General features: G+C 36.9%; 1 protein-coding gene across 5 annotated transcripts in view; it reads left to right on the plus strand.

Moving 5' to 3' along the window:
- chchd3a (coiled-coil-helix-coiled-coil-helix domain containing 3a) overlaps positions 1-26390 on the plus strand; it is a 73901-nt gene that overhangs the window by 43582 nt on the left and 3929 nt on the right. For 3 of the 5 annotated variants that reach the window (XM_051891185.1, XM_051891187.1, XM_051891188.1), the window contains 4 exons: positions 3945-3959; positions 6044-6127; positions 14290-14360; positions 24385-24520. In XM_051891185.1, the coding sequence (XP_051747145.1) occupies positions 3945-3959; positions 6044-6127; positions 14290-14360; positions 24385-24520 (306 nt within the window). The remainder of the gene's footprint in view (positions 1-3944; positions 3960-6043; positions 6128-14289; positions 14361-24384; positions 24521-26390) is intronic. The other 2 variants (XM_051891186.1, XM_051891189.1) reach the window with 1 other exon arrangement.

Below are 26390 nucleotides of genomic sequence, written 5' to 3' on the forward strand. Positions count from 1 at the left end.
ACTGTCCCATCTTTAATCACTGATTCTTCACACTTTGGAAGTGAAAATAAACTGAATTTCCTTTCACAGCACAGAACACAGCATCTTGTTGACATGTTATCCACTCGAACAAGCTACAGTGTTTGGGTGTTCAAGTTTTCGCAGGATGTCCATGCAGAATGTAGGCAGGCATATTTGAGGTCAATGGATGGATGACAGGCAAATATTTGGATTCCCTGCCCGACATAGGCTACTATAATACCACAAGGACCCGCCGTTAACGATCTGTCCCTCATGGACTGTGTGACTTCGCCACTTCTTGAGGACTTTTTTTTTTTCTGCGACTGACCGACTAATAAAATCTTGGTCGACTAAGCCTGTTCTAGTCGACTAATGTTTAGTCGACTATTAGGGGGCATCCCTAAAATAATGCCATACTTTTTGCTGTTCCTGGCTGTGTGTAGCACCTGCAACTCTGCATTTCCTTCTGAAGAATCCTAATGTTGGAATCTGAGCCCAGAATGAGCAGAGTCCAACCGCCAAATGTGATTACAAATTTAATGTGGCTAATAAGGCCAGTTACTTTTTCAGAAAATGCAGCATCAAATCAAATCCCTCTAAAATCAAAGACTTACAGTCTTCTAATGAAATTTCGGGATGCCTAAAGTTTTTTTTTTTTTTTTTTTCCTCTCCAGAACTCCATGTGGCAACATTTTCAAAAAATTTCAAAATTAGACATAAATATATACATGGCCAGTATATTTATTATTTTTTCAGCAAGTGTGGCAAATATGTTTGGACAAGTGTCTGAAGTTTGTTTAATTTTAGCCATCATTCCATCTAAACAGCTTAAGTGGTACGTTTCAATACAGATTATTTTGTGAATTAGTCACAATGTGATGCAGGATTCTCAAACGGAAGGAAGCTCACTATAGCGCTAACTATCTTGGGCCTTATAAAAAAATAAACAGTGATAGTCTCTCTTTAAGCTCACTTTTCTTCAGATGGGATGTCACCAGTTTGTTAAAAAAAAAAAAAAAATCTATTGTAGAACAGTTGGATTGCAGTTTGCTATGGGTCTCTTTCTCTCTCTCTCTCCATCCAGACACATGTCATGAGAGGTGTGACTTCTTGTATGATAAATCACTCTCATTGTCCTCCCTCCCATCATCCTCATTTCTTGTTCTCAGTGTTTGTAGTTTCACTTTCATTTCTCATACTCCCATCCCACTCCCTGTTCTTCATTAGTGGGATAATAGCAAGCAATTGGTCATGTGACTCAGTGGCCTTTGTTAGCAGTGTAATGTGATTATATGACCTGCAGGAGACTGAATGAGTGTGATGTGATGGAAATAATCCTGACAGCCTGTGTGACTGAGCGACGGAGGGCTGCCATATGCCCCCGTGATGCATTGAATGAGAGGGAAAATCCCTGTGTGCACATTGGTGGCAGAGCCTCCCTGTCCTTTAATTGCTCATTGGATACGCTTTCACTGCGTTTGTCTACTGGTCTGTGAATGCAGCTGCTCCGGCAGTGTGTGTGTGTGTGTGTGTGTGTTTTCAGGCTGAAGGTCAATAGCGGTAGCTGCATTTTTTTCCATTGAAAATTTGGAGCTGTAATGTCTCCTTGACTGATTACCCACAATGCTTCTCGCCCACGCAAGGGCCTCGATTGGCTCGCAGACTTGAATGTGTCTGTGTTTATGTGTGAGTGCCGGAGGGGAACAGTGCAGAGGTCAGATTTATTCTGCCAGAGGGTTGGACCGCTTCTGTCGAGGGCTGTGGGTGTTTTTGGAGAGCAGTTCTGTCCGTCTTCACTGCTGCAGGTGTGAGACTTGATTAAACCGTGTTACACACATCCACACGCTTGCCATGGGCCGCTCAAAACCTGCCTGAAATGTAAAATCAAAATTGCCATTGTTTATTTTCTTAATGCTTGTTGTTGGTCTCATTGTGAACAATGTACAAAAAAAATTAGCTGACGTCACTCACACATAGGCTATTAGATAATGCTGTCCAATAGCCAGATAGCTATTTTAAATTTGTTTTAAAGGGGACCTAATATGCCCCTTTTCACAAGATGTAATATAAGTCTCTGGTGTCCCCAGAATGTGTCTGTGAAGTTTCAGCTCAAAATACCCCACAGATCATTTATTTCAGCTTGTTAAATTTGCCCCTATTTGGGTGTGAGCAAAAACACGCTGTTTTTGTGTGTGTCCCTTTAAATGCAAATGAGCTGCTGCTCCCGCCTGCTTTCCAAAAGAGGGTGGAGCTTTAACAGCTCACGCTTCGGTTGCTCAACAACAACAAAGCTGGAGAATCTCACGCAGCCAAAATGACGATTGTCAGTAACAGTGTTCAGCCTTACATTGTTCAAACTGGAGTCGGACACTGATGGAGAGACTCAGGAAGAAGTTACGTCCTTTAGAATGCAACTGGATGTTGTTTATGCTCAAACAGCAACATTATACACTAACTAAAGTTAAAAAAGTGAAATCATAATCAACCACCCCTTTAACAGACACAACACATTTGGGCTTTATGCTATTAAGTAATGGCCACTGTCCAATCCCAAATCCCAATTGATATAAGCTGCACTTTTATTTTATTTTATTTTATTTTATTTTATTTTATTTTATTTTATTTTTTTGTTAACAATTGGTAATTTTGTGTTTGTGTGTCATTGAAGTAATATTAGTTTTTTATTAATATTTTAAATTATATTTAATTTTTCTTAGTTTTCATTTCAGTTGTTTTGTATGATTGTTTTTTATTAGTTTTTTTTTTTTTTTTTTTTTTTTTTAAATGTCTATTTCATTTTTATTAATTTAGTTATGGTTCTTTTTGTACATCAAGTTAAGCTAAATCAAAATGGCAAATGTTGCCTAACTGAAATAAAGTAAGTTTGATTTTATTTCAGTTAGTGTTTTTTGTGGTTTCAGTTATTTATAAAAACCCTGGTAAGAGGATAAAAATGCTAAATTAGCAGTGTTCGCTAAGGCAAGCAGCATTAATACTATTGCTCATACTTTCGTTTTATTGAACTTTGTAAAGTATTAAACTTTGCCCAAAAAACGCTAAACTCTAAAAGTCGCTCATATGATTCAAGAGTGGTGTACTATTACATTTTTAAGCCATTAGATTTGAGTTTTTTGGAAGAGCAAGCCATAAAATGTGTGGGGGAAAAAAAATCCTGTAGACTTACATTGAAGGGTTGAACCAAACCACATTTAGCGACCATAATATCAGATACTTGGGGATCAATGGTTTTCATTTGGGTAAGCAAGCAACCGACTAGAAAACCACCTAGCATCATGAAAAAAAACAACAATTCATAATACCTTTGCAACCACTTAGCAATGCCCTGACAATAACCTTTAAGGCCCAAGCAAAAGCAAGCAACAGTTTTCTACAGAAAAATGTAGTCTCAATAATGTCATGTGGTGATGTTACCTTTCCCATTACGAAACGAATGAGAAATTTGCATGTACATCTGTGAGAAGATGGAAAAAGTTTAATTTTCTTTGGGATTATTAACACTTCTTAGTGACCTAGAAATCACAGCAGACTTACCTGCGGGTTTATATATACACGAATCTGTGAGAAGTTCATCAGCGGCACAGGCCTCCATGAGCGCTGGAGTTAAGCTCTGATGGAGATCGCTCTGCTCTGATTAGATTTAGATTAGATCAGATTTTCAGGGTTTAGATTTTAGATGAGATTTGTTGTGAAGAGCTTCTTCTCGCCTTGCGACAGTGTTTGATAACACAGAGCTGAACGTGCCGTCTCTGTGTCCCTGCGCTACAGCAACTCCCCGCTGCTTCACACTGCAGTCTGTGTGTGTCTGTATGTGTGTGTGCTTCAGCCTTTGAATACTGAACATAATTATTATAGGAACTTTGTCGTTAAATTGCTGTTCTCTCTCTCTCTTTCTTTGTCCTTTTCATTCTGCTCCCTCACTCCAGCAGATGGAGAGAAAGGTGAGGCACAAGAGAGGTTTGATTTATACATCCCATATCTGTCTCAACCTGCTTCCTGCTGTAGTACTGCATGCTTAAATAGACTACACCTCTCTCTCTTTCTGTGATTTACTGCTGAAATTGTTTCTAATCATCATTTTTCTTTCATTTGATGTCATCTTCTTGCCATTGTGTTTGTACACCAGCTCAGAAATTAGTTTTCATTCTTGTTTCATTGTTGGAGCTACATTATTTAAATGCGCAATGGGACACTTTTGTTTACAAAATAAATTAATCATGGCTAAATATGAATTGCTCAATTGCTGAGAACTTTTGCATGATGCTGCATACACGCTGCTGCATGTTAGTTTAATTCCAAAATGACTAGCACAACGTAATCAATTTTTTTTTTCACCCTCTGAAAACCCACCTGCTAAATATTAAGTGTGATTTGTGAAAGCAAATTATTAAAATTTTAGTTTAGTTTAAAAAAACAAAACAAAGATTTATTATATTTATATTTTAAGTTTTTATTTATTTATTTATTTATTTTAGGATAGGAAATAGAACACAACAACTTCAGGGGTAAACTAAACTGGGAATAGTAGAACCACAATCAAAAAGCAATCTGAGTCTGTTTTCAACGGTCCTATACATTGAAGGCACAAAAGACAATAAATAAAACATTAAAATGAGTAAACATGGCTGTCAGCATACAGTATCTCCTGTCCGAGTGTGTTATAAATTAGTGAGGGTCACTTCCAGTAGCTGAAGGTCAGCAGTGACAGAGGGGGAGAGGCATGTGCGATAGGACAGAGAATCACGGATAAGGCCATAAAGATTCTGTATTCTTCCAGTGCTGATGTTATCGCTTTGTCTCTTGCATTCACACACACTAAGCCTCTAACACACAAAGATGGTTCCAGTGAGCGTTCCCTCATGAACCCTGTCATGAACTGATGCCCTTGGAAAAATCAAAGGTGTATGTCATCTCTCACAATGCCAGAAACCTGAAGCCATAATGACTCTCTTCAGGGTAGAGAATATCTACTGTGCTGCTATGTGCAAGGACTTAAATTAGTTATGATTGTGCCTGAAGAAATATATTCAAGTTATGTTAATAGCTCCTCTCAAAATTTCAATTATGTCATCATTTACACATGCTCATATTATTCCAAAACTGACTTTCTTCCATGGAGCACAAAATTTACAAGAATCTTTTACCAAAAATAAAAGTAAATGGTGACCAAAGGCGCTCCACATGACCGATGTGCTGTAATATGCAAGGTTTTTGTTTGTTTGTTTTTTTTTGTGGGAAAAAGACCAATATTTAAGTCATATTTCACTATTAGTCTTAAAGTAGGTTTGCATATTAAAATGTGGTATGTTCAGCTAAATGCTCCTACTTTTGATTATTTTAAGAAATTGCTCAAAACAACTTTTTTATTAAAGATTTGAATATGTAATAATTTTATAATTTCATATATTAGAGTATATAATATTAATAATAACATTTAATATTATTTTTGTTAGTATTTGTGTACCATGTATTAAGGGGGTGCGATATTATATTATATGAAATCAGTATCAACAAAATTTATCTTAAAATGTTGAATATTGATATTTGAAATTATTTAAAAAAATGAAAATATACTTTAAATGTGAATTTAAAACCGCCAGTAGATGGCAGCAAGTCACTGGTAATGAGTGAGTCATTGAGTTTCTACCGATTCATTTAAACTGCTGATTCATTCAGGAACAAAGCATTTGACTGTCTTAATAAGTGAGTCATTGAAATATTCATTCAAACGATTTCTTTATTCAGTAACGAAACACCGTCACGTGTTGCTCAGAGACTCAAAACAGTCCTGTGGCTTTTTTATTACATTTCTTTCTATTCTTCATATAAAGCTACTTCAGAAGCTTCAAATATAGCGAACAAGTCATATTGTCAATTATTTTAGGGTGTTTTTTTTTTTGTCATTTTTGGAGCTTGACTACCCATTTACTATCATTGAATGGAAAAGAGCAGCGTGAACATCCTTCTAAGCATCTCTTTTTGCTGTCTACTGAGGTTTGTGTGTGTATATGTGTGTTCTCCACAGGCTAGACAGTTGGAGGAGAGAGACAAAGAGCTCCGGAAGCAGGACGCCTTCTACAGAGAACAAGTGGCCAAGCTCAAGGAAAGGGTATGACCTATACATTTGCAGTTACATTATCCACGGTTCCTGAATATATAGTGATGAACGCTAAAGCACTACATTATTACTAACATGATATGATAGCCGTAATTCTTGACAGTAACTCACTAATGTGTGGTGCTGCTGTCCTGAGCTATAGAGGCAGAATGTGAGTCGGCTTGTCCTGTGTTATAGAGGCAGAGGTGAGACAGGCTGTCTTGCTCTACAATACCATGGTGAGGCAGGTTGTCTTGATCTGTAATGTACGGTTTAGGCCCCTCGGCAACCTTGCTCACTCATTTGTTGTGTCCTCAAACTGACACCCTCCTGCAGCTCATGGTCAGATCCTCCTCTGAGCCTCTGGGAAGGGAGGCGTCCACCTCCCCTCACCTCAGACTCTTCGTCCTCAAACGGACACAAACTAAGCTCCCAGAAGGGGGAGTGAAAGTGTGTGCAAAAATGGTCGATATCTAGTGTTGACCCATTTTAAAAGTGTACATTGTGTGTCCATAGGTGTTTCAACAGTTTAGCCCTCTGTAACCATCTCTTGGTGCTTTTTCAACTCATCTGCAATTCACATACTTTAGTATTAGCAAAACACTAACATTTTTTATTGTAATTTTTGGGAATGTAATGGCAGAATCTTTCGTCTTTCATCTTTCGTCGACTAAGACTAATTTGATAGTATCCTTAATACAGTCAATTAAATAATATTTTCATAATTTTACAGCTTGACTGAAAATGACACTCTATAAACATATGATATTTACCATTCACGAATGTGCAAAACTTAGCACTAAACAAAAAATGACAGCATTTTGACCAGTGAGTGGATTCTAACTCAAACACCTCTGATTGGCCATTGCGTTCAAGAAATCAACAGATATGTTTGTGATTGGCTACATTGCTCAATGCTGCAAAAACACATTGTAAATAGAAACCTTTGATGCACTGGATCGCTTGCCAAAATGTTTCAGCAATATACTATTATTACAGAGAAAACTGATCCTAGACCAGCAGTTATGGGCAGCTTTTCCCTCTAAAAGCAATCAGAAGCTGCAGCGGGCAAGGGGAGGCTTGCTTACTCACGCACCACCTATGCTTGCACCTGTAAATTGTTTTATTTTATTTTAGTTGTTCTTGTTGCTTTTGTGCAATAGATGAATAACAGATTGTCTTTATTTTTAGACATTTTTGTCCCACGTATCATTTTATTTTCCCGCAACCACACACATGAATGTCTTACCGCCTGCACCCCTGCTCGCCCATCAAATTTTGTCCCGCGTCGATAGTGCAAGTCTCTACTTGAAAGCTTCCATTATGAGTTATTTACTGTAACTGCTTTTTTGTTCGTTTGCACACTATAAAGGACAAGTCTGTGGTTATCGACAGCATGCCACAAATGCAGTCCATAGACTCTAGGTAAGAAAATAACCCAGAATATTCTTTTAAAGCTCCATTTAGTCAGTGATTAGACTTATCCTGTTTCCATTAAACTAGCTGATCTTGCACACAGCAGTCTCTCTGTCTCTTTACAAGGACAGCTTTCACTTCATTTCAGCTCTGCATGCAGAGGTGTTATTGATCACATGCAGCTTCATCAATCACTTATCGAGCTTTGTTCAATATTCCCGGCACTGTTTCAACATATACACAAACACACACACAGACCTCAACCCTTCTGAGAGAGACACACTCAGCTGGACACTAGCGTGTCTGAGCCCAATGGGTTTGTGAATCATGATTTGTTGGTTAGACATCATAAATAATAAATGCTCTGGGTCTAGGGCCTAGGGACCATATATACAATAAATGTACCATCATATTCTATATAAAAGAAACATCAGATACATATATAGTAATTATCATTATTATTATTATTATTTTTCCTTAACTGAAATAAGTAGGCAAAAGAGGTGTAGTCATATTATTCACTGCAAATGTTGACTTGCAGCCCTGCTCTCCTTGGTGTTTTTGTGTGAATTTGATGTCTGATTCGTGACTGACTTAATCTTTTTTTTTTTTTTTTTTTTTTTTTTTCATCAGATTTTTTTTTTTTTTTTTTTTTCTCATCAGATCAACGGATTAATAAGAATCTCAAAACTCAAAAGAATGTTTTGTTCATAAATCAAACTGCTACTTCTCTCATGAGCATGCCTTTGACAGATATCAAGATTAAATAATTACTTAAATTTCTCATACAAATACTTTCAGGTGACTTTTAATATAGCGTATGAGTAGCATGAACCAATTTTGAAATGTTTTATGGTGTTTTTGTGTCCTTTTTGAAGCTTTAAATCTCCATTCATCGTAATTGTGTGAAAATTACTGAACAGTAGGTTCTTTAAAATCTTCTGTGTTACAATAATGGAGAGAAAGACTGTGGCTGTATATAAATGTCAAAGTCGCAAATCATTCTAGGAACCACAAGATTGATTTTGAATGTACCACAATATTATGGTGTTTTTTTTTTTTTCTATTCCTCCTTGTCTCTCCTTTCTACTGCAGTTTTCCCTAGCCTTTGGACTGTAACAGTACCAGCAAAGAAAAAAAAAAGGACAGTGAAAGAGAGATACAGAGAGAGAAGAGAATAAAACGCTGATATATATTACATGTCTCTTTCAATTCGGTTTGCTCGTTTATCAGTGGCCTGCGTGTGACAGCCCGTCACAGCTCTGAGACGGCGGCTGCCACCTCCAGCCTACTTATTGCCGTGGCCACTCAAATTGCCTCTGAAACAATATCTGTATATGAACCGTACGCATATACGCCTCAGATTTTCACTCAATACTCTCTGTAAAACAATCTCATATTTCAACTGACCGCTCTCTTCTTTTTTTTCACCATTTCTTTTTTTTTTTTTTTTTTTTTTGTCTACTCAATTGTGTTATTAGAAGTTTGGTTTCTTTTTCCTAATGCGCCATGATAACAGTGGAGAGCTGAAGTCTGGGGTGTTGAAGAAAGCTGCTAATACAGTGATTTTAGCCTGATCAATGGAATTTAAATGACCTCAAGGGCACTTGACTGTAGTGGCTTTGACTGGATGTTAGCCTGCTCATAATTAGAAGTTCTTTCTTTCTTTAACACTTATTTCTTTTCTTCATTGTTATGGTCTGGCTTGATAATATGTAAGAAAATCATAACATTGATCGCATATCAAGCCAGTCAGGCTCAGTGATACAATTCCCATAGTGCATTGCACCTGTCACTCGGTGTTATGAGATCTGGTGACAAGAGATGGGAATTGTAAGCTATTCTAATCCCGTCTCGACATTCGCAGTTCCTTAATAATTCAATTAACAATTCATTTATTATTTTTTAAAATGCAACTGCCTTTGTATATACTAAATCAAAAATACTAAACTAACGCAATACTAAACTAACAATATTTTTGAGTAATGTATTTTAATATCTCTTACATTCAATTAAAGTAACTTTTATTACCAAAAATCCCTCTATGGAACATGAATCTGGTGGTGAAGTGTGTAATTTCTGGGATTGCAAAAATAATGTTTGATGTGTAATTGAATCGATAATACATTTTATTGAATAATAATAATAACTTATGATGTTGTTATTATTATTATTATTATTATTATATTGATGATAATAATAATGAATAATTGAATGATCTGCCATTCATTGGACAACCAGATAACAATATGTATGTATGTATTTATTTATTTATTTATTTATTATTATTATTAATTATTATCATTACATTTTAATGAAACAGGTTTTAAATCAGAACCAGTTCTCAATTCCCAACCCTAATTTTGAGGGTGTGGAGTCAGATTTTCAAGAGCTGACTCTGTCTGAAATTCTCACTGGTCAACAGGTTCCTATATCAGAGTGCATTTGAGTCCAAAATAAAAAACTTTTTATCACATAATGTAGCTTCACTTTTGCTTACAACTTATACTCCATTCAAGGCTTTGGTACTGACTCTCAGGGGCTGTTACCTAGCAACACTATATGATGTAGTCGTAGTAACCCGTAGTGATGCTACACATGCATTTGAATGTAAATAGCTGTTCTCTGCATGTAAAAGACTCTTTCTGTTTTCCACGCTTCCTGACAGCATTGTTAAGTGAAGAGTGTGAGTTGTTTTATTTGAGATCAATGTGTGGTCATTATCTCTTCTTCCCTGTAGAAGAGACACTGGAAAGGGACAGCGTCTGTCTCTGCACGAAGCCTCGTTAATTTAATTAGCAGAGTTTTATCTAGACATGAGACACAGCTTGAGCTTTGCACTCACAGTCATGTCCCCTTGTTTTTACTTCCAGCCATAAGCATAGTAAAATTTGAATAGTTAAACATTTCTTATCATTTGCTTGCTGTCTTGTCATTCTAACACCGTACGGTGTTCTGTATAAGTTGTAAAATGTCACCAATATGTCACTCTAAAAATGTTTTCCATGTTTGTACTGAATGCTTTTGCCATTGAGTTACAGCATTTGTGCTTATTTGGGACATTTCCACTCGTCTGTTTTGTTTCACAGTCTCCCGCAGTAAGAGGCAGCGATGGAAGGATTGACTCCACAGGCCTCTGTTCTGCTTTCCTTCCCTGTTTGCAGTCGCTAGCTTTGATTTGTTAAAGCTCGGTCTCGCGCCTCCGCCTGTGCACTGCGGAGCCAATATGGCCGCCGTGCTGTTGAGCCATAATGGCTGTCTCAGTGGGGGTTTCCCTCCACATCCTCTCTGGTCTGCGAGAGATAACGCAGCCTGCTGATTACTGCACCACTGCTCAGATCTCTCATTATAAAGCCTGCGAGATTTAATTTGAACATGGGGTTGTTTCTCAAAACACCACCTTTATGCACCCTCAGTAGCAGGAGTAGTTTTGAGGAGATTCTTTCATTAGTTCATAACACCCCTGTGTGCATCCGATTAAATAAAGTTTTATTTTAAGATACCTGTAAACAGAAGGTGAGAAAGGAGCTTCACAGCTGCTGTGTGGAATAGGTAAAGAACTGGATTTTTTTAGTGGTGCTTGCTAAGGAAATGAATGATTCCTCAAAAAAAAAAAAAAAATGTTAGGGTGATACAATTGCAACATTATAACATCATATATATAGATGGAGAAGGGTGGTCTGCAGGGGTCCTCTCTATGATTTGTTTGTTGGACCACATGACTTTGATTTTGGAGACAAAAGTGTTTTATTATTAGAACAGTTTTGTCTGTTAGACCAAATGACTTTGTTGGTTGCAAAGGTGTTCTTAAATATACTTGAGAAGAAATAAAACACTTTTGTCTGCAAAATCAAAACCTCTCTATGAAAAGATAGTTGGACCATATGACCTTAATTTTGCAGACAAAAAGTGTTTTGTTATTAAAACACTTGTCTGTTTCGACCAAGTGACTGTTGGTCTTATTACTATTTGCTAACTGTATTAGAATAAATAATAAAACACATTTGCAAAATCAAAGCCTCTCTATAATAAGTTAGACCACATGACTTTGATTTTTTTTTTTAACCAACAAACAAAAGTGTTTTATTTATTTCTGAAATGTTTATAAGCAATAATTAAACACTTTTGGAAAATCAGTAGTCGTGGTGCGACCAACAAGTTCATGTGGTCCAACAGACAAAAGAGTTTTAACATAGAGAGGCTTTGATTTTGCAGACAAACGTGTTTTATTATTAAAACAGTTTTGTCTGTTAGACCACATGACTTTGTCGGTCGCAACATGCTTTTGATTTTGCAGACAAACGTGCTTTTATTATTATTTCTTAAATATACATAAGAAGAAATAAAACACTTTTGCCTGCAAAATCAAAACCTCTCTATGATGAGAGTGTTGGACCACATGAATTTGTCACACCATATGACCTTAATTTTGCAGACAAAAAGGTTTTTATTAAAACACTTGTCCGTTTGAACCAAGTGACTGTTGGTCTCACATGACTTTGTGCAAACGTGTTTTATTATTTCTTAAAAGAATTATAAAACACTTTTGCTAAATCAAATCCTCTCTGTAATAAGTTAGACCACATGACTTTGATTTTGCAACTAACAGGCAAAAGTGTTTTATTTATTTCTTAAATATTAATAAGAAATAATTAAACACTTTTAGAAAAAAAAATCTGTAGTCGTGGTGCGACCAACAAAGTCATGTGGTCCAACAGACAAAAGTGTTTTAACGTAGAGAGGCTTTGATTTAGCAGACAAACATGTTTTATTTCTTCTTAAATATATTTAATAAATAATAATAAAACTTGTTTGTTTGGAAAATCATAGTCATCATGACCAACAAATTCAAGAGGTCCAACAGACAAAAATGTTTTAATAATAAAAGCAGAGCATAAGACAGTGTTTTAATAATAAAACAACATAAGACACTGTTTTAATTATAAAAGCAAAATCAAAGTCATGTGGTGTGGTGTGGCCAACAAAGTCATATGGTACTTACTAATGTGGTCTTAACTAGAAATGACTCCTGCAGATCCTTATGACTGTGTTAAGGTCAACAAGTCTCTTAAAATATCAGATAATTTGGTATTTTCATGACAACACAAAGTTAGCTCATGTTGTAAAATGTCATGTGGTGCAAGTTCTCAAAATCTTAATATTTATGAAATAATAATGCATGATGTTTGTTAAAAAAAAAAATTTAGCTTGAAAAATAAATATAAACAACTTTTTTGAGATGTGAAAGATCTAGTTTTGTAATCATAATTTGATACTCTGGCTATGACAGATGAAGATGAGGGTTTAGGGTTTCGTGAAAGAGTATGTGGGTGGTAAACATACACTCTTAGATTGATGGAGGGGCCTCTAAATCAGTGTGGCCCAACTCTGAAATCAAAATCAGCAGCTATCCCACTCTCTCATTAATCAAGGCAAAAGGCAGACCTCCCAAATTACACCGCCACTCGGGTCATGGGGTTTTAGATGGTGTGTGTGTAGAGTTCCGACTCACTTTCCACATAATCAGTGTCTGTGCAGGCCAGCGCCCTCTTAGTGTGTAGCCCTCATTAGTGCTGACTCCTCCTATCAGATCAGCATCGTCACAACATGCTCTTAAAATCACTGCTGTTGTTCCCTTATACCAGGCCCCTCAGAGTCAAGTTCATACATGCCGTCTTTAACTCTCAGTGCTGTTGTTGCAATAATAGGCTTGATGGCATGCTCATCATCTCAAGGGGAAATAAAACATTATTTTGGAACTTTGCAAATGTGCGAGTCGGCCATTCAACTTCCTTCGCCCCACAGTGTAATAGTACCATGCAGCGACCAAAGTAACAATTTCCAAGCACCAAATGTGAAAATTTTGCCTTAGAAAGTAAATAAAACCATTAGCTGGTAACAATTGAGGGTATGCAAATTGCTTATCTGTCAGTTATTGGTAAGTTTGACAGGAAGCTGATTTTGGACTCTAGAATCACATCTCTAGTAGCCACTAGACAAATGGCTTCAACTTGACATGCAGTCCATCAGAAGCTATACAGTAGCTTCACTAAAAGCCTAAGATATAATTATTGATCCTCATGGTTGTTGTCTTTCATTTGTATTGATTGTGTGTGTGAGACAGTGAATGTGAGATGAACCTGTCTCGCTGTGATTGAGAGCTCTCTTTATGGATGTAGCTTGAGCAAGTTTTTGTTGTCACATTCTCAAATTCAGTCTTCCATCTGACATTCGGTCCATTTTCTTTGAAATGTCAGTTATCTTTTCGAATCGCCGACCTGAACGGTTTATCAAGGTCCATTCCAGGTTGTAAGGACATTCATTTTTACCCACCTACTCTTGACACACTTCACTAAGATCCTCATAAGTTTTTAGATTGCCATCATCTGTTATTGTGATGACCTTTTCATCTTTGTTGACACTTTTTCGTTGATTTCCTCCCTTCTTTGAAATCTAAAAGCCACTAAAACTCTGTGCTACAAGCCGGACAACAAAAATATTTTTTTTGTCCTTCTGTTGTACTGGTAGCACAGAAAAGTGGAGACTCAGTTGGGTTGGACCTGCTGCTGTTTTGAACCTTTGTGTTATTGGGAGCTTTTTATGTCTATAAATGTTCCCATTCTTCTGTTCATACTGTGGGCGACAGCAAAAAGATTAGGAATACACATAAAAGCATAGATTTTAATTCTGAAAAGCAAAGGGATTTTCAATAAATATTTTATTTTGACACACATTTTCACTCTCTCTCTCTTCTTCAGAGTGCCCAGTTCTACAAAGTGACCAATGAGAACTATCACAAGGCAGCGGACGAGGTCAACGCCAAGTTCAAGTGAGTTCTGAATGGCATTCATCAACAAAGTCCAACATTAAGACAGCTTATATCCTGGCTTTTCAGACAAAATACATTGTGCAAGTAGAATGCATGCATGCAGATGTGATCACACAGTGATGCTGGGTAGCTTCTTGGCTGCATTATATATTTCACATTGAGCTTTTATTCTAGCATCTCTTTCAATTCCCATTTATTTAGCCACACAAGGCTGTAGTTATTTCTTTTAAAGGTATAGGTTTCATTTAAAAAATGAGAACATAATTTACTTGCCCTCATATATTTCTAAACCTGTATGACTCAGTATCTTCCGTGGAACGCAAAAGAAGACGTTTAGAGAATGTCCAAGCTGCTCACTTCCATACTATGAAAGCCAATGAAGACCAGGGCCACCATTATAAAAGCAGCCCATATGAATCATGCACTGTATTCTTCTGAAGCCATATAAAAGTGTGTGAGGAACAGAGCAAAATTTAAGGTGTTATTAACTGAAAATCTTGTTTGACATCATTCACTTTCATTATATGGAGAATATCTTGCTATAAAATAACTCCTTTTATGTTCTACGTTAGAAGGAAAGTCCTACGGGTGTAAAAAGAAACACACGAGGGGTGAGAATTTCATTTTTGGTCAAACTATCCCTTTGAATCTCCAAAAAACATGCAATCATGCTTTACTACCTCATCCGGAAACACACTAGATATGTTTCCATCATCTCTTGTGACAAACTTCCATAAAGTCTTGTCATGAATGTGAAATCTTGGCCATTAGGCTGCTGTAGCTGGAAACATGTAACTGAAGAGCCCTACAATTATAGTACATTTTGGCTCCATATGTCTTAATGTGGCCTATTAGCCCCAATAGTAATGCATGTTGGGAAAGGGGAAGTGAAGGGAGGCCAGCCTGTTTCAGGACTAGCCTGCGCTCACAAATCGCATTAGGCTGTCATTATCCCTCTTCCTCAGTGCCAACACAGGGATCATCGTCTCTTTAGAAATGTCAGAAATTGATTTGTGGTGTCCAGTGGGGCAGAATCGGGAGTGGGGAGGGGGGAGGTTGCGCGGCTAATGCTAAATTGCATTAAGAAATGCATTAAAATAGCATTAGCCTGACATGGTTCTTCGCACAGGCCTGGACTGGGGTGTCATGTGACCAGCGGGGCCGCAGTGGATGCTGTGATTGGCTGATTGCATTAGAGAGCTGCATTAGCAGCGCTGTGATTGGATTACAGGGTAGAGGGAAAAGCGTGTGTGAGAGGGGTTTTTGTATATAATGAAATGTCTTCAGGGTTTGATGTTTCACGAGGAAAGACGCAAGCTTTACTGACTGCGAGAATAATGAGGTTTAACTGCATGTGCGTGAGAAAGAAGAAAAGAAACATAAAAGTCTCTATTATATGAATGATGGGCCACAGGTGTGTGTGTGTGTGTGTGTTTAGGTAGTACATTAAAAACACGTCTATCTGTATTGCTTTTCCCAAATGGATATTCCAACGATATTTGCCCTCTAAAGGGAAAACAGGCGATAAGATCCTATCAGAAATTGGGTTGAGTAAAAGGAATTAAGTATATTTTGTCTGAGCCTTTTGATTTCCTGAAAGTTGAAACTGCCCTCGAGATGGAGGTTCAAATCTGCATAATTGATGGAAATAACATGAGTTTGATATGATAATCTTTTACTTGAAGTTGTAAATGATCATCTCTTCAATGTCTTCATTCTCTCAATAGCTGAAAGCTTTTGATGTGCTTGTGGGTTTGTCTTCTGGAAAAATCAGTCTGAGGTCAAATGGTGTAATTGCTTTGCGATGCTTGTACATCTGTATAACAAAATACCTATGTGATTTAACATGATTTATCTTATTTTGTCAGCAGTTGTTATGAAACAGCTTTTCTTTTCAACCACACAGATTAATTATTTCTTTCTTACAATCATTCAGATTTTCACAGAAGTACTAGGATAAAAGTTTATAGTCCGGATATAAACACTGATGTCTACAGTAGCGACCAAAATAGAGTAAATCACCTTTTAAAAGAAACTTGACACTTCAAATTATGATTGTATCAATTACAGTTACACCAGTAGGTGGCGACAAGATAAAACATTTAATTGTCATTAAATCATTCATTCAAGAGATTCATTTAAAAATGCTGATTCATCCAGTAATGAAACAAGTGAAGTATTTATGAGTGAGTCATTGAATCATTCAAACGCTTTTTTGTTGTTGTTGTTGTTGTTGTTTTTTGTAATTCTTAATAATTCATTCATATTCATTAAACATTTTAAATAGACTGCAGCAATTAACATTTTGTCAGAACCACTGGTCATTTACATGTTATTTGGTTTAGCTGACTGTTCGGAATCATGAGAGAATCGTGATCTCTGTTTGAAACAAATGTGATTCTCAATGTATCCAGTATCGTGCAGCTCTAATAGAAACTGAATTGATGTCAACATGGTAGTGACATTCATTACCATTTCTAGGCCAAACAGAACTCAAAACACCTATGAGAAACCAAGCAATACAGTGATGACATGGTGAATGGAACATTTAGTGATTTGTGGTTTGGAATGACATTTCTATCATCCAATGTTTTTCTGATATGGTTATGGTTTAAGGTTGGGAACTTAGACTTGGAAAATTGGTAAAGTTTAGGGTTAAAGGATAGGGTTTGACACACACATGAAACAGCTCTTCTACACAGACTTATGCACACACACACAGCCTGTTGAGCCATGCAGCCGTGGATGCTGGATGAATTACAGATAAATGCTTGACTGGAAGAATGGGATGTTGTTTTCAGCCACCTGTCAGTGCTGACCTTTGCCTCATCCCTGTGATGCTGTGTTTAAGCATGCACTCTGTGTGTTTGTCTTGTGTCCCCAGGGGGTTGCCGTACTCTGTCACACCGAAGCAGTTGCACAGTGTTGACCTCTCCCTATGTTCTGCTTTCTTCTGTTCTCTGAATAGGTTTAAATGTCTCTGCTCACCTAGTTTAGTCGCCCATTAACTTGTCCTGTTTAGGTCAAAGTGCACTGTACACCACAGTTTCACATGATTTCTCAATGTGTGTTCTTAAGTGATCTTGCGTCCTTGTGTTCTCATACTACGTCATCATCAACAGTCGAAGTTCAATTCCCATACTTATCAACGCAAGTACAGAGGATGCACGAAAGTACCCAGATGTGTTCTTGATATTGAGGATTCATGGAATGCAGACTTAAGAGAATCAAACCTTTAGAAATCCCAGAAGACACTGCGGGATGAAGCTTGTAAGCCTTAAACTTCTCGTTCTCACTTAAGAGATTCCCGCTGCAAGCTCACAAATACGTAACGGCTCATGAAAGTAAACGTTTGTCATTTTGTTTTGCTTAATTTTAATAAAGTGATAAAGACCCGGAGACCGTTCTTTGCGTTCTTGGAATTGAGAAACAGTCCAAGTATATGTATAAATTTAATTATAATTATATATATATAAATTAATTCATTTTTACATTTTGTAGAAATTGAAATTCTGATATTATAATAGTTTTTATAAATAAAAAATAAAATGCTACATAGTAAGTGAATTTAATTTTAATTTCATAATAAATTATTATTTTTTATTTTAAAAAATATTTTATTATTAAATGATAAATTATATATTTACGTATTATATATAATTTTTTTTCCAAAAATTACATTGACTGTTATTAAATTATTTATGTTTTTAAAGTGGCTCAAATTTTTACTTGCCCTGCCAAAATTTTTACTGGCCCCACCACAAAAAAAGTAAAATAAAATAAAATAAAATGTTTGTGTGATTAACATAAAAACAGATAGTAACAGGAATATTAGGCTGCTGTCACTTTAACTGCTGCACGGATCCAATATACTGTTACACATGCATCTTATCTCACGTTTACTTAAGACATAACTGACTGTTTATGATGATACTCGACAAGACGGGCAATTTGACATAATTTTGTGTGAATACGTCCGTGCAAGCTCAGGAAGACGTGAAAGACTATTCGCGCGTTGCAAGTACCGAACTGAGAAACGCAGGTACTTTCGCGTCTACGTGCGCTTGAATATTTAAATTGGCAAGGCTTATAAATGACCAACTTCTATGAAAATGCAGCACCGTCAACAGTCTTTCACGCTGGCCCCAGGCCATCGGGCAGTCCTTATTGTCGAGCCCTGATCTTGGATTCCTAGCGCCTGCTTTTGCATATATGCATAGAGATTATTTCTGACCCTTATTTCTGAGACTGTGTGTTGGCATTCACTCACGTCTCCTTGGAAAAGCCCCATCATACACAGCAAGATCTCAGACTGTAATAGGCTGCTCTTTACAAGAAATAACTCCTCTTAAAAGGCCATGAAGTTTGACTGCCTATTGAAGCACAGCTTGACCTGTCTCAGAGAACACAATTATAGCTATTACAGCGAAATATAAGTGAACGGCAGTAGAGCAGCCATAATATTTAAGCTAAGTATTCTGTTTTAAAAGAGGTCAGCCGAAGGCTGAACGGCAAAGAATATCAACGTAGGGTAAATGGCCTTCTCACTCAACAAGGAGAGCTCCACACACACTGTTATGACTGGTGCTGTCACAGGTTATCAAACCCTCATCATCTTGAAAGTGTGTCTCCAGACTGCAGACAGACCACTCTTAGCTCTGTTACATCTTTACCGTGGCTTGATTACCTATATATCATTCTCTTATCTTGACTCCTACTCTTTCATCTTTATGTTTTGTCTTACCTTTCCTTTCTCACCCTGGTATCCGACCTCTGCTCATCTTCTCCATCAAAAAACTTTTTTTTTTTTTTTTTTCAATTCTCCCTTTTCTTTTCATCCCGACAGGTAATGGGACGATGTGAGTTCATTTCGGAGCCTGTGGCATCTCCTGTTCCTTCTCGAAAGCTGATAGATCATGTTTTAAAAACGACGAAAATGAGCGCTTATCATTTTTCTTCGTAACTGCTTCATTTGTTTTGATTTCTGTCCGCCTGTCACACACGCCGTCAGCTCCTAAATGAACATACATGTGGTTTTTTCAGAAGTGGACGCTTAACCTCTTCACCCCGCTAGACTGCGAGTGCTCATAATGATGACGGATAGTCACATGTCTGTTAAGAGAGAGATCTCAGTTCATCCGAGCCGACTGTAAAACACTGGACTTAAATACACAGCACCCATGGGCCGATATTTCATTAGTCTTGATTTGAGAGAATTAAGACTGTTTGAGAAATGTGTGCTGGTATTTTAACAAGCTGACTGTAGCAGGAAGGGCGTCTTTTTGCCTTTCGTCTGCCGTTTCTCTCTGCGCTACTGCGCCCGAATGGTTTTTGCCTAGTAAATCCCCTACAGACCAGCACACCTATAGGAAGTCCTTCATGTGCTAGTGTAGGTTAAAAGAAAGGTTGCAGAACCATGGGATAATTTAGAGCAAAGTCCCTTTCTGTCCTTTCTCCTCTTTTCCCTGCCTTTCATTCAGAAGCTCTCTCTTTCTCGTTCCTCCTGTGATAAAGCATCTCATATCTGTATGTCTCTCTCAGCCCTCTGTGTCACAGTCGTCCAAGCGCCTGCTCGCTGTGATTTATGACCCACATCTACTTCTTTTCTTCCAAAAACCATTTCAGCTGGACGGAGGGATTTACACGGGGACATAAATAAATATATACAATAAATATTATAGAGCTGTCCTGCTTTTTGACGCCCTATCTGTGGATTGTAAGGGAGAGAATGGGAGAAAGAAAGAGAGATGGTGAAGGTGCCATTCAGCTGCATTGATGTGTGGATATTTTACCCATAATGCCATTAGCATTAGGTTTAAACCTCAGATGATGTGTTTGAACAGCAAAGCTTTTTTACCCCCCTATGTTTTTTTTCCTCAATACCAATTTGCATATTATCCATTCTATATAATATATAATATTCAAGATTGGGAGTAGTGTGTCCCAAATCATGTTGAAAGTAGTATGCAAATCATGCTATGCTTTATCGGAAGTATACGTTTTTTTGTTTGTTTGTTTTTACTGCTCAAGTTTGGGGTCAGAATGAATTTTTTTTTTTTTTATTGTTTTTTGAAAAATGTCTTATGCTCACCAATGCTGCATTTATTTGATCAAAAATACAGTAAAAACAGTAACATTGAGAAGTCTTCAGAAATCATTCTAATATGCTGATTTGGTGCTTAAAGAATTGTTAACTCAAAAATAAAAATTATCCCATAATTTACTCACCCTCAAGCCATCTTAGATGTAAAGAATTGTTAACTCAAAAATAAAAATTATCCCATAATTTACTCACCCTCAAGCCATCTTAGATGTATATGACTTACTTCTTTCAGCCAAACACAATCAGAGTTATATTAAATAATAGCTTCCTATCTTTGTAATGGCACTGGATAGTGTCCCAGTTTTTGAAGCTCCAAAAAGTGCATCCATCTATCATAAAAGTAATCCAACCCCAGTGGATTATCAAATGCCTTCTGAAGTGAAGCGATGGGTTTTTGTAAGTAAAATATCCATATTTAAAACTTTATAAACTATAATCACTGGCTTATGTCAACGGCCATATGCGTGTTCACGAGAGAGTCAAGTTAGTGTGACCTTTGACCTGATTTGTTCTATCTATCTTGTTCTATTTTTGTATCTTGGTCTATATCATGCTTTTTAGTAGGGCTTTTATTAGTCGGTTTGTTGAAGAAAAAAAAAAGCGCCAAATCGTTAACAGCGGGTCCTTGTGGTATTACAGTATGTTGGGCAGGAAATTCAAACGTTTGCCTATCATCCATCGACGTTGAATATGGCTTATCATTTGAAACATGTAAGTAGTAGCAACTTTACATGGCTTCATGTGGAAGATGAAGTATTAGCACGCTTACTGCAAGATATGGAGGTGCCAGCGCGATTACTTGCATTTTTTCTGATAACAACGGAAACAACATAAAATACTCTGTCATTTTTGGTCATACAGATAAGAGTAATACATCATTCAAACTACTTTTATTTGCGTAAACTCACAATAACAAGAAAACATTGTGCCTTTGTAAAATAAAGAAGAAAAACAGGATGCGCTTTCTGCTGTCTCGGTCTCCATGAACTTGAGAGTATAGGAAACTTGCCTTACAGACATGAGAAATATATCTATAGAAAGCTTGAAATGTCTGCTTTTAAGTGAACTAATTCAAATCGAAAAGAAATACTCTATGCTTAGGTAATCTGTATGAAAGGTGCATTTCTCTCTAAAAGGGCATTCACTATACTGGAGAGATGGCAAGGCAGCATCATCACCTTCAACTTTGCAGCCAACACTGACTTTAGAAAACACTAGTTTATTAATAAATAATTAAAATGTCTCCTTGCTGTTGTTTTCCCAACACATTCATAATCATTACTTTTGCCAGTGCTTTGCGGCAAGCTTTATGCATGCGTAAAACTAATCTCACATTTATATGAATTTAATTACTTAAAAATATGTGCTGAGGAGAATACTAAACCATAATGAGTGTTTATATATATATATATATATACACATATATATATATATATATATATATATATATATATATATATTAAACACTCATTATGGTTTAGTATTCTCCTCAGCACATATTTTTAAGTAATTAAATTCATATAAATGTGAGATTAGTCAACTAATGGCTTAAATGAATGACTAAAAGTCGACTAGAAAAATCTTTAGTCGGTGGCAGCCTGTAACACTAAGGTCCAATGAAGAAGATGATGATAGTAAAACTCACAAGGTTTATTAGAATAATCCAAACTAACTGCCAACATGCAAAACAGCGCGCTTACACGAGACAATACCAGACCATGAACATAACACAAGCAGGATCTTAAATACACAGTGATGATTAACTAAAAGACGAACAGCTGTAATGATGAGTGTTAGTGTCCATGGCAACTGATGAGTGGTGGGAAACTAGAACAGAGGATCATTTGTAGTTTTTTAATGACATGGTGGTATGTCCCAGTACTGCTACACTGTTTTATTACATACTTAAAAGTATATACTTTTCCATCACCAGTAAAGTACCTATAGTGCATAGAAGTACGTTTTTGTCTTTTTGTGATGGTTTTATCCTAAGGCAGTCTAGAAGGGGGATGATGTCTGATAGACAGCAGCTGTGTGTGTTTGAGTGGACGGATTGAGGAAAGGACAGAGAGATAGAGAAAGCGAAGGATAAGAAAAGAGAGAGGGTGAATCCCCAGTCCTTCCGGGACCCAAAGAGTTGAGATGGTGACTGACAGTGGGTGTCCATTCACTCCTTCATTCATCTGCCCTTCAGAGCAGCTAATATGAATGACGGCGCGGATTAAACCACGTCTGATCTAAAAAGAGTGTCTCTCTGAATAGAGCAGGATAACATCTCCCTCCTGCCCAATCCTTTATTTGCCTTTTGCTGTCCCAAAGGTCACCCCTGTCAAATGAAGAGTTTTGTGTGTGTGTTCTAATCCTTCGGGGACAGAGGTGATGTTTCGTTTTTGGACACATTGGGCCTCAGATTTCATGGGAACCGGGTGGTCTTCGTCAATATGCCCAGTGTGACCGGCTGTATCCTCTGGTATCTTTCCCAAAGAACGATATTTGGTTGGAAATGTGCTGTTTTTTTTGTGACCTTGAGCAATAGATGAGTTGTTGATAGCAATCTGCAAGGTTTTGTAAAATCCAACAGGAAACTCAATGCTGTCAGGGCCAAAGTTTGGATATTCTGGGGTGTTTGCAAATACATTTTGAAAAAGCGCTCTTGAGTTGAGTGCACAGGTTGCTTACTAAATATCACCTTGGTAGTTTCTGCCAAAATATCATTGCAGTTGCATACAGATATTGTTACTAATGTGGAAGTATTGAGAGAATTGAGAGAAATTGAGAGAAAAATAGATAGAAAGTTTCCTACAAGTTTTATGGGGATCACATAATTAATGAATAAATAAATAACAAAAAAGTGTATAATAACTGTTTCAAATAAATGCAGCCTTGGTGAACATTGAGACTTCTTTCAAAACATTAAAAAGCCTTAATTATTTCAAACTTTTGAACGGTAGTGTATATTTTCCATTTAAATGTTAAAGAAAGTTGGCCATAGGTATATACAATTTTATTTTTATTTTATTTATTTCTGGATGTTCAAAGTAGGCTTTCAGTTGTGAAATATAGGTGAGAAAGATGAAAAAAAATGTCAGTTAAATAAATAAAATTATTTAACATGATGTTTGGTTTCATTTAAGAGAACATTTTTCTCAAAATGTATATTGATATTGCATTCTTATATCAGACAATATATCATTTATTGACAAAAATGTCCATATCAGTACAGACTGTTGGACTCAGACATATGGTACAGCTGGAGGGGTTTAGACGCAGGTGTTTGTGTCAGTGAGGGAGCATCTCGCCACTGGAGAATCTACACATCGGAGACATAAGCTGCACTGATTAATACTGCTTTCTATTGTCTGGGCGGGTGGGTGCTATGCTCAGGGGATCAAACTTTCCCCAGAAGTTAATTAAATCCGACAATTAGGAAGGTCATCAAAAGTCAAAAATGATTAATAAAGTAGGTAAATAGTGTTTTTTCTTTTTTAAATGCCAAAAAGTGTTAATTTAGGTTGTGGGTTTATATATATATTTATACATTATTATATATTTGTGTGGTTCAGGATGTCTACGGCCTCTACGGCTGATGTATGTCTTGAAGCAGCACCTTGTTAGACCTTGTGCACTGTGATTCAACATGCAATTATCCTGCAAACTAATTCTGCACAAATCAATTCTGCTATTGATTAGTGATTGATCTGATGTTTACTTTTGAAAACACAGCAAGAACATCATTTAACAGCTCTTTGTCACTGCCACAGGATCAGTTTATTAAAAATGGAAAATGTAATTATGATGGATGACCACATTCATTTGCTAAATTTGTCTCTCCTCTGACTGTTTCTCTCTCTCTCTCTCTCTCTCTCTCTCTCTCTCTCCTTCCCTTCTTTTACTTTTTGGTTCTCTCTCTTGCTCTCACAGGCGATATGAAATTAGTCCAGTGTGCACCGACCTTCAGGGGGAGATTCTAAAATGCTACAGAGAAAATGCCGGAAAAACTCTGCAGTGCTCCAACATCGCCTCTCTATACCTGCAGTGTGTCAACAATGCTAAACAGGTAAATATGTGAGTGTGTGCTTGTCTATGCCTGATATTTTCACCACTGGATAGTTGTAGTTTAGTTGAATCAGATCTAAAATACCCTTAACATTATGTTTATTCAGTTTTATTTTTATTTTAACTCAAGTTTAAGGACTGTTGAATTGTACTATTTTCGAAGGCTTAGTTCACCCAAAAATGAAAATTCTGTCATTAATTACTCACCATCATGTCGTTCTAGACCCGTCAAACTTTCGTTCATTTTCGGAACACAAATGACGATCTTCTTGATGAAATCTGAAAGCTTTCTGTCCCTCCTTTGACATCTACGCAACTGACACTTTGACTCTTCAAAAAGTTCATAAAAAGATTGTAAAACTAATCCACATGAATTGAGTGCTTTAGTCCAAATTTTCTAAAGAGACTCGATCGCTTTATAAGATGAACAGGTTTAATTTAGGCTTTTATTCACATATAAACATTGATCAGCAAACATAAACAGAAGCTCAACCTAACTTGCTTGACACGCGAGAACAAACCTCTTGCGGAAGCTCAAACGTGCTGCGAACACACGAAAATGAACCTCGTTGGTTCTCGCACATGTCAAGCAAACATTGAATTTCCATTTACCACAAGTGAAATATGAGTTGATGAAGGTTTATATGTGAATAAAAGCCTAAATTTAATCTGTTCATCATGTAAAACAATCGTATCGCTTCAGAAAATTTGGACTAAACTGCTCAATTCATTTGAATTAGTTTTACAATCTCTTAATGAAATTTTTGAAGCATCAAAGTGTCAGTTAAGCTCTCAGATTTCATCAAAAAGATCTTCATTTGTGTTCCAAAGACGAACGAAAGTCTTACAGGTTTGGAACGACATGAGGGTGACTAATTAATGACAGAATTTTCATTTTTGGGTGAACTAACCCTTTAACTTGGCCTATATATATATATATATATATATATATATATATATATATATACGCACACACACAAACACATAAACAGTGTTTTTATTTTTTATAACTTCATATCAATGTTGTTTTATTCATATGGTAAATACGTGTACAGTTTGAGATCTTTATTCCAGGGCACATGAGAAATGTTCTAACAATGTAAAATGTTAGTGTTTTAATATAAATGTAAAATAGTTTGTAGAAGAATCACTCATGCAAGTCAAAAACTTTTGCCACGTTTGCCCGTAGTGCTAGTGTTGTGAATTAAGACACATTCTAGTGTGTGTCTTCTGTTTTGTGCATTCTACCAGTTCCCAGCATATTAGCATATACAGCTGCTCTTTAGCCCACAGCATTAAGATCCAGTGAAACAGCCTTGCCATCCTCTCCAAGCCCTGTAATAACACACTCTCTGCCTGACCCGCACCTCCATTTGCAAATCGAAACTTCTGCATAGTGTTCTCTCACTTTCCGCTTGGCTACAGGCGCCACTAAGTTCATTCTAAATTGTAGGCTCAGACGAAAGAGTCATTTCCATAATACCAGCTGACAGCTGCTGTTCTTGGTGCAGGCCTAAGTGTGTGTTAAATGAAGTAAGTGGGAACGGGGACGTGTCATTTAAATAGCACCGTCCCACAATCCCCCGCCGCAACATCCCCGGTCCCGATTCTGCAATGCAAGGATGGAAATGGGCAGAATTGGACCACCCTCTCCGAAAATCCTCTCCACACACTCCAGCAATTCCACACAAACACAATTTATATTCAGATGGGTCTTTCCATTAGATTTTTACAACGGCACAGTTTGGGGAGTGTGAGCGAAAGAGTGTTGCCCTCTGGGGTATTAGCTTAAAGCAGCGCTGTGAATTCTGCAGCACTTAAGCAATACATCATGTAAATAAAGAGATGTTTTATTCATTGTTGTGTATGCG

This window comes from Ctenopharyngodon idella, chromosome 4, assembly GCF_019924925.1.
Source record: "Ctenopharyngodon idella isolate HZGC_01 chromosome 4, HZGC01, whole genome shotgun sequence".
In the NCBI taxonomy this organism is placed as follows: domain Eukaryota; kingdom Metazoa; phylum Chordata; class Actinopteri; order Cypriniformes; family Xenocyprididae; genus Ctenopharyngodon; species Ctenopharyngodon idella.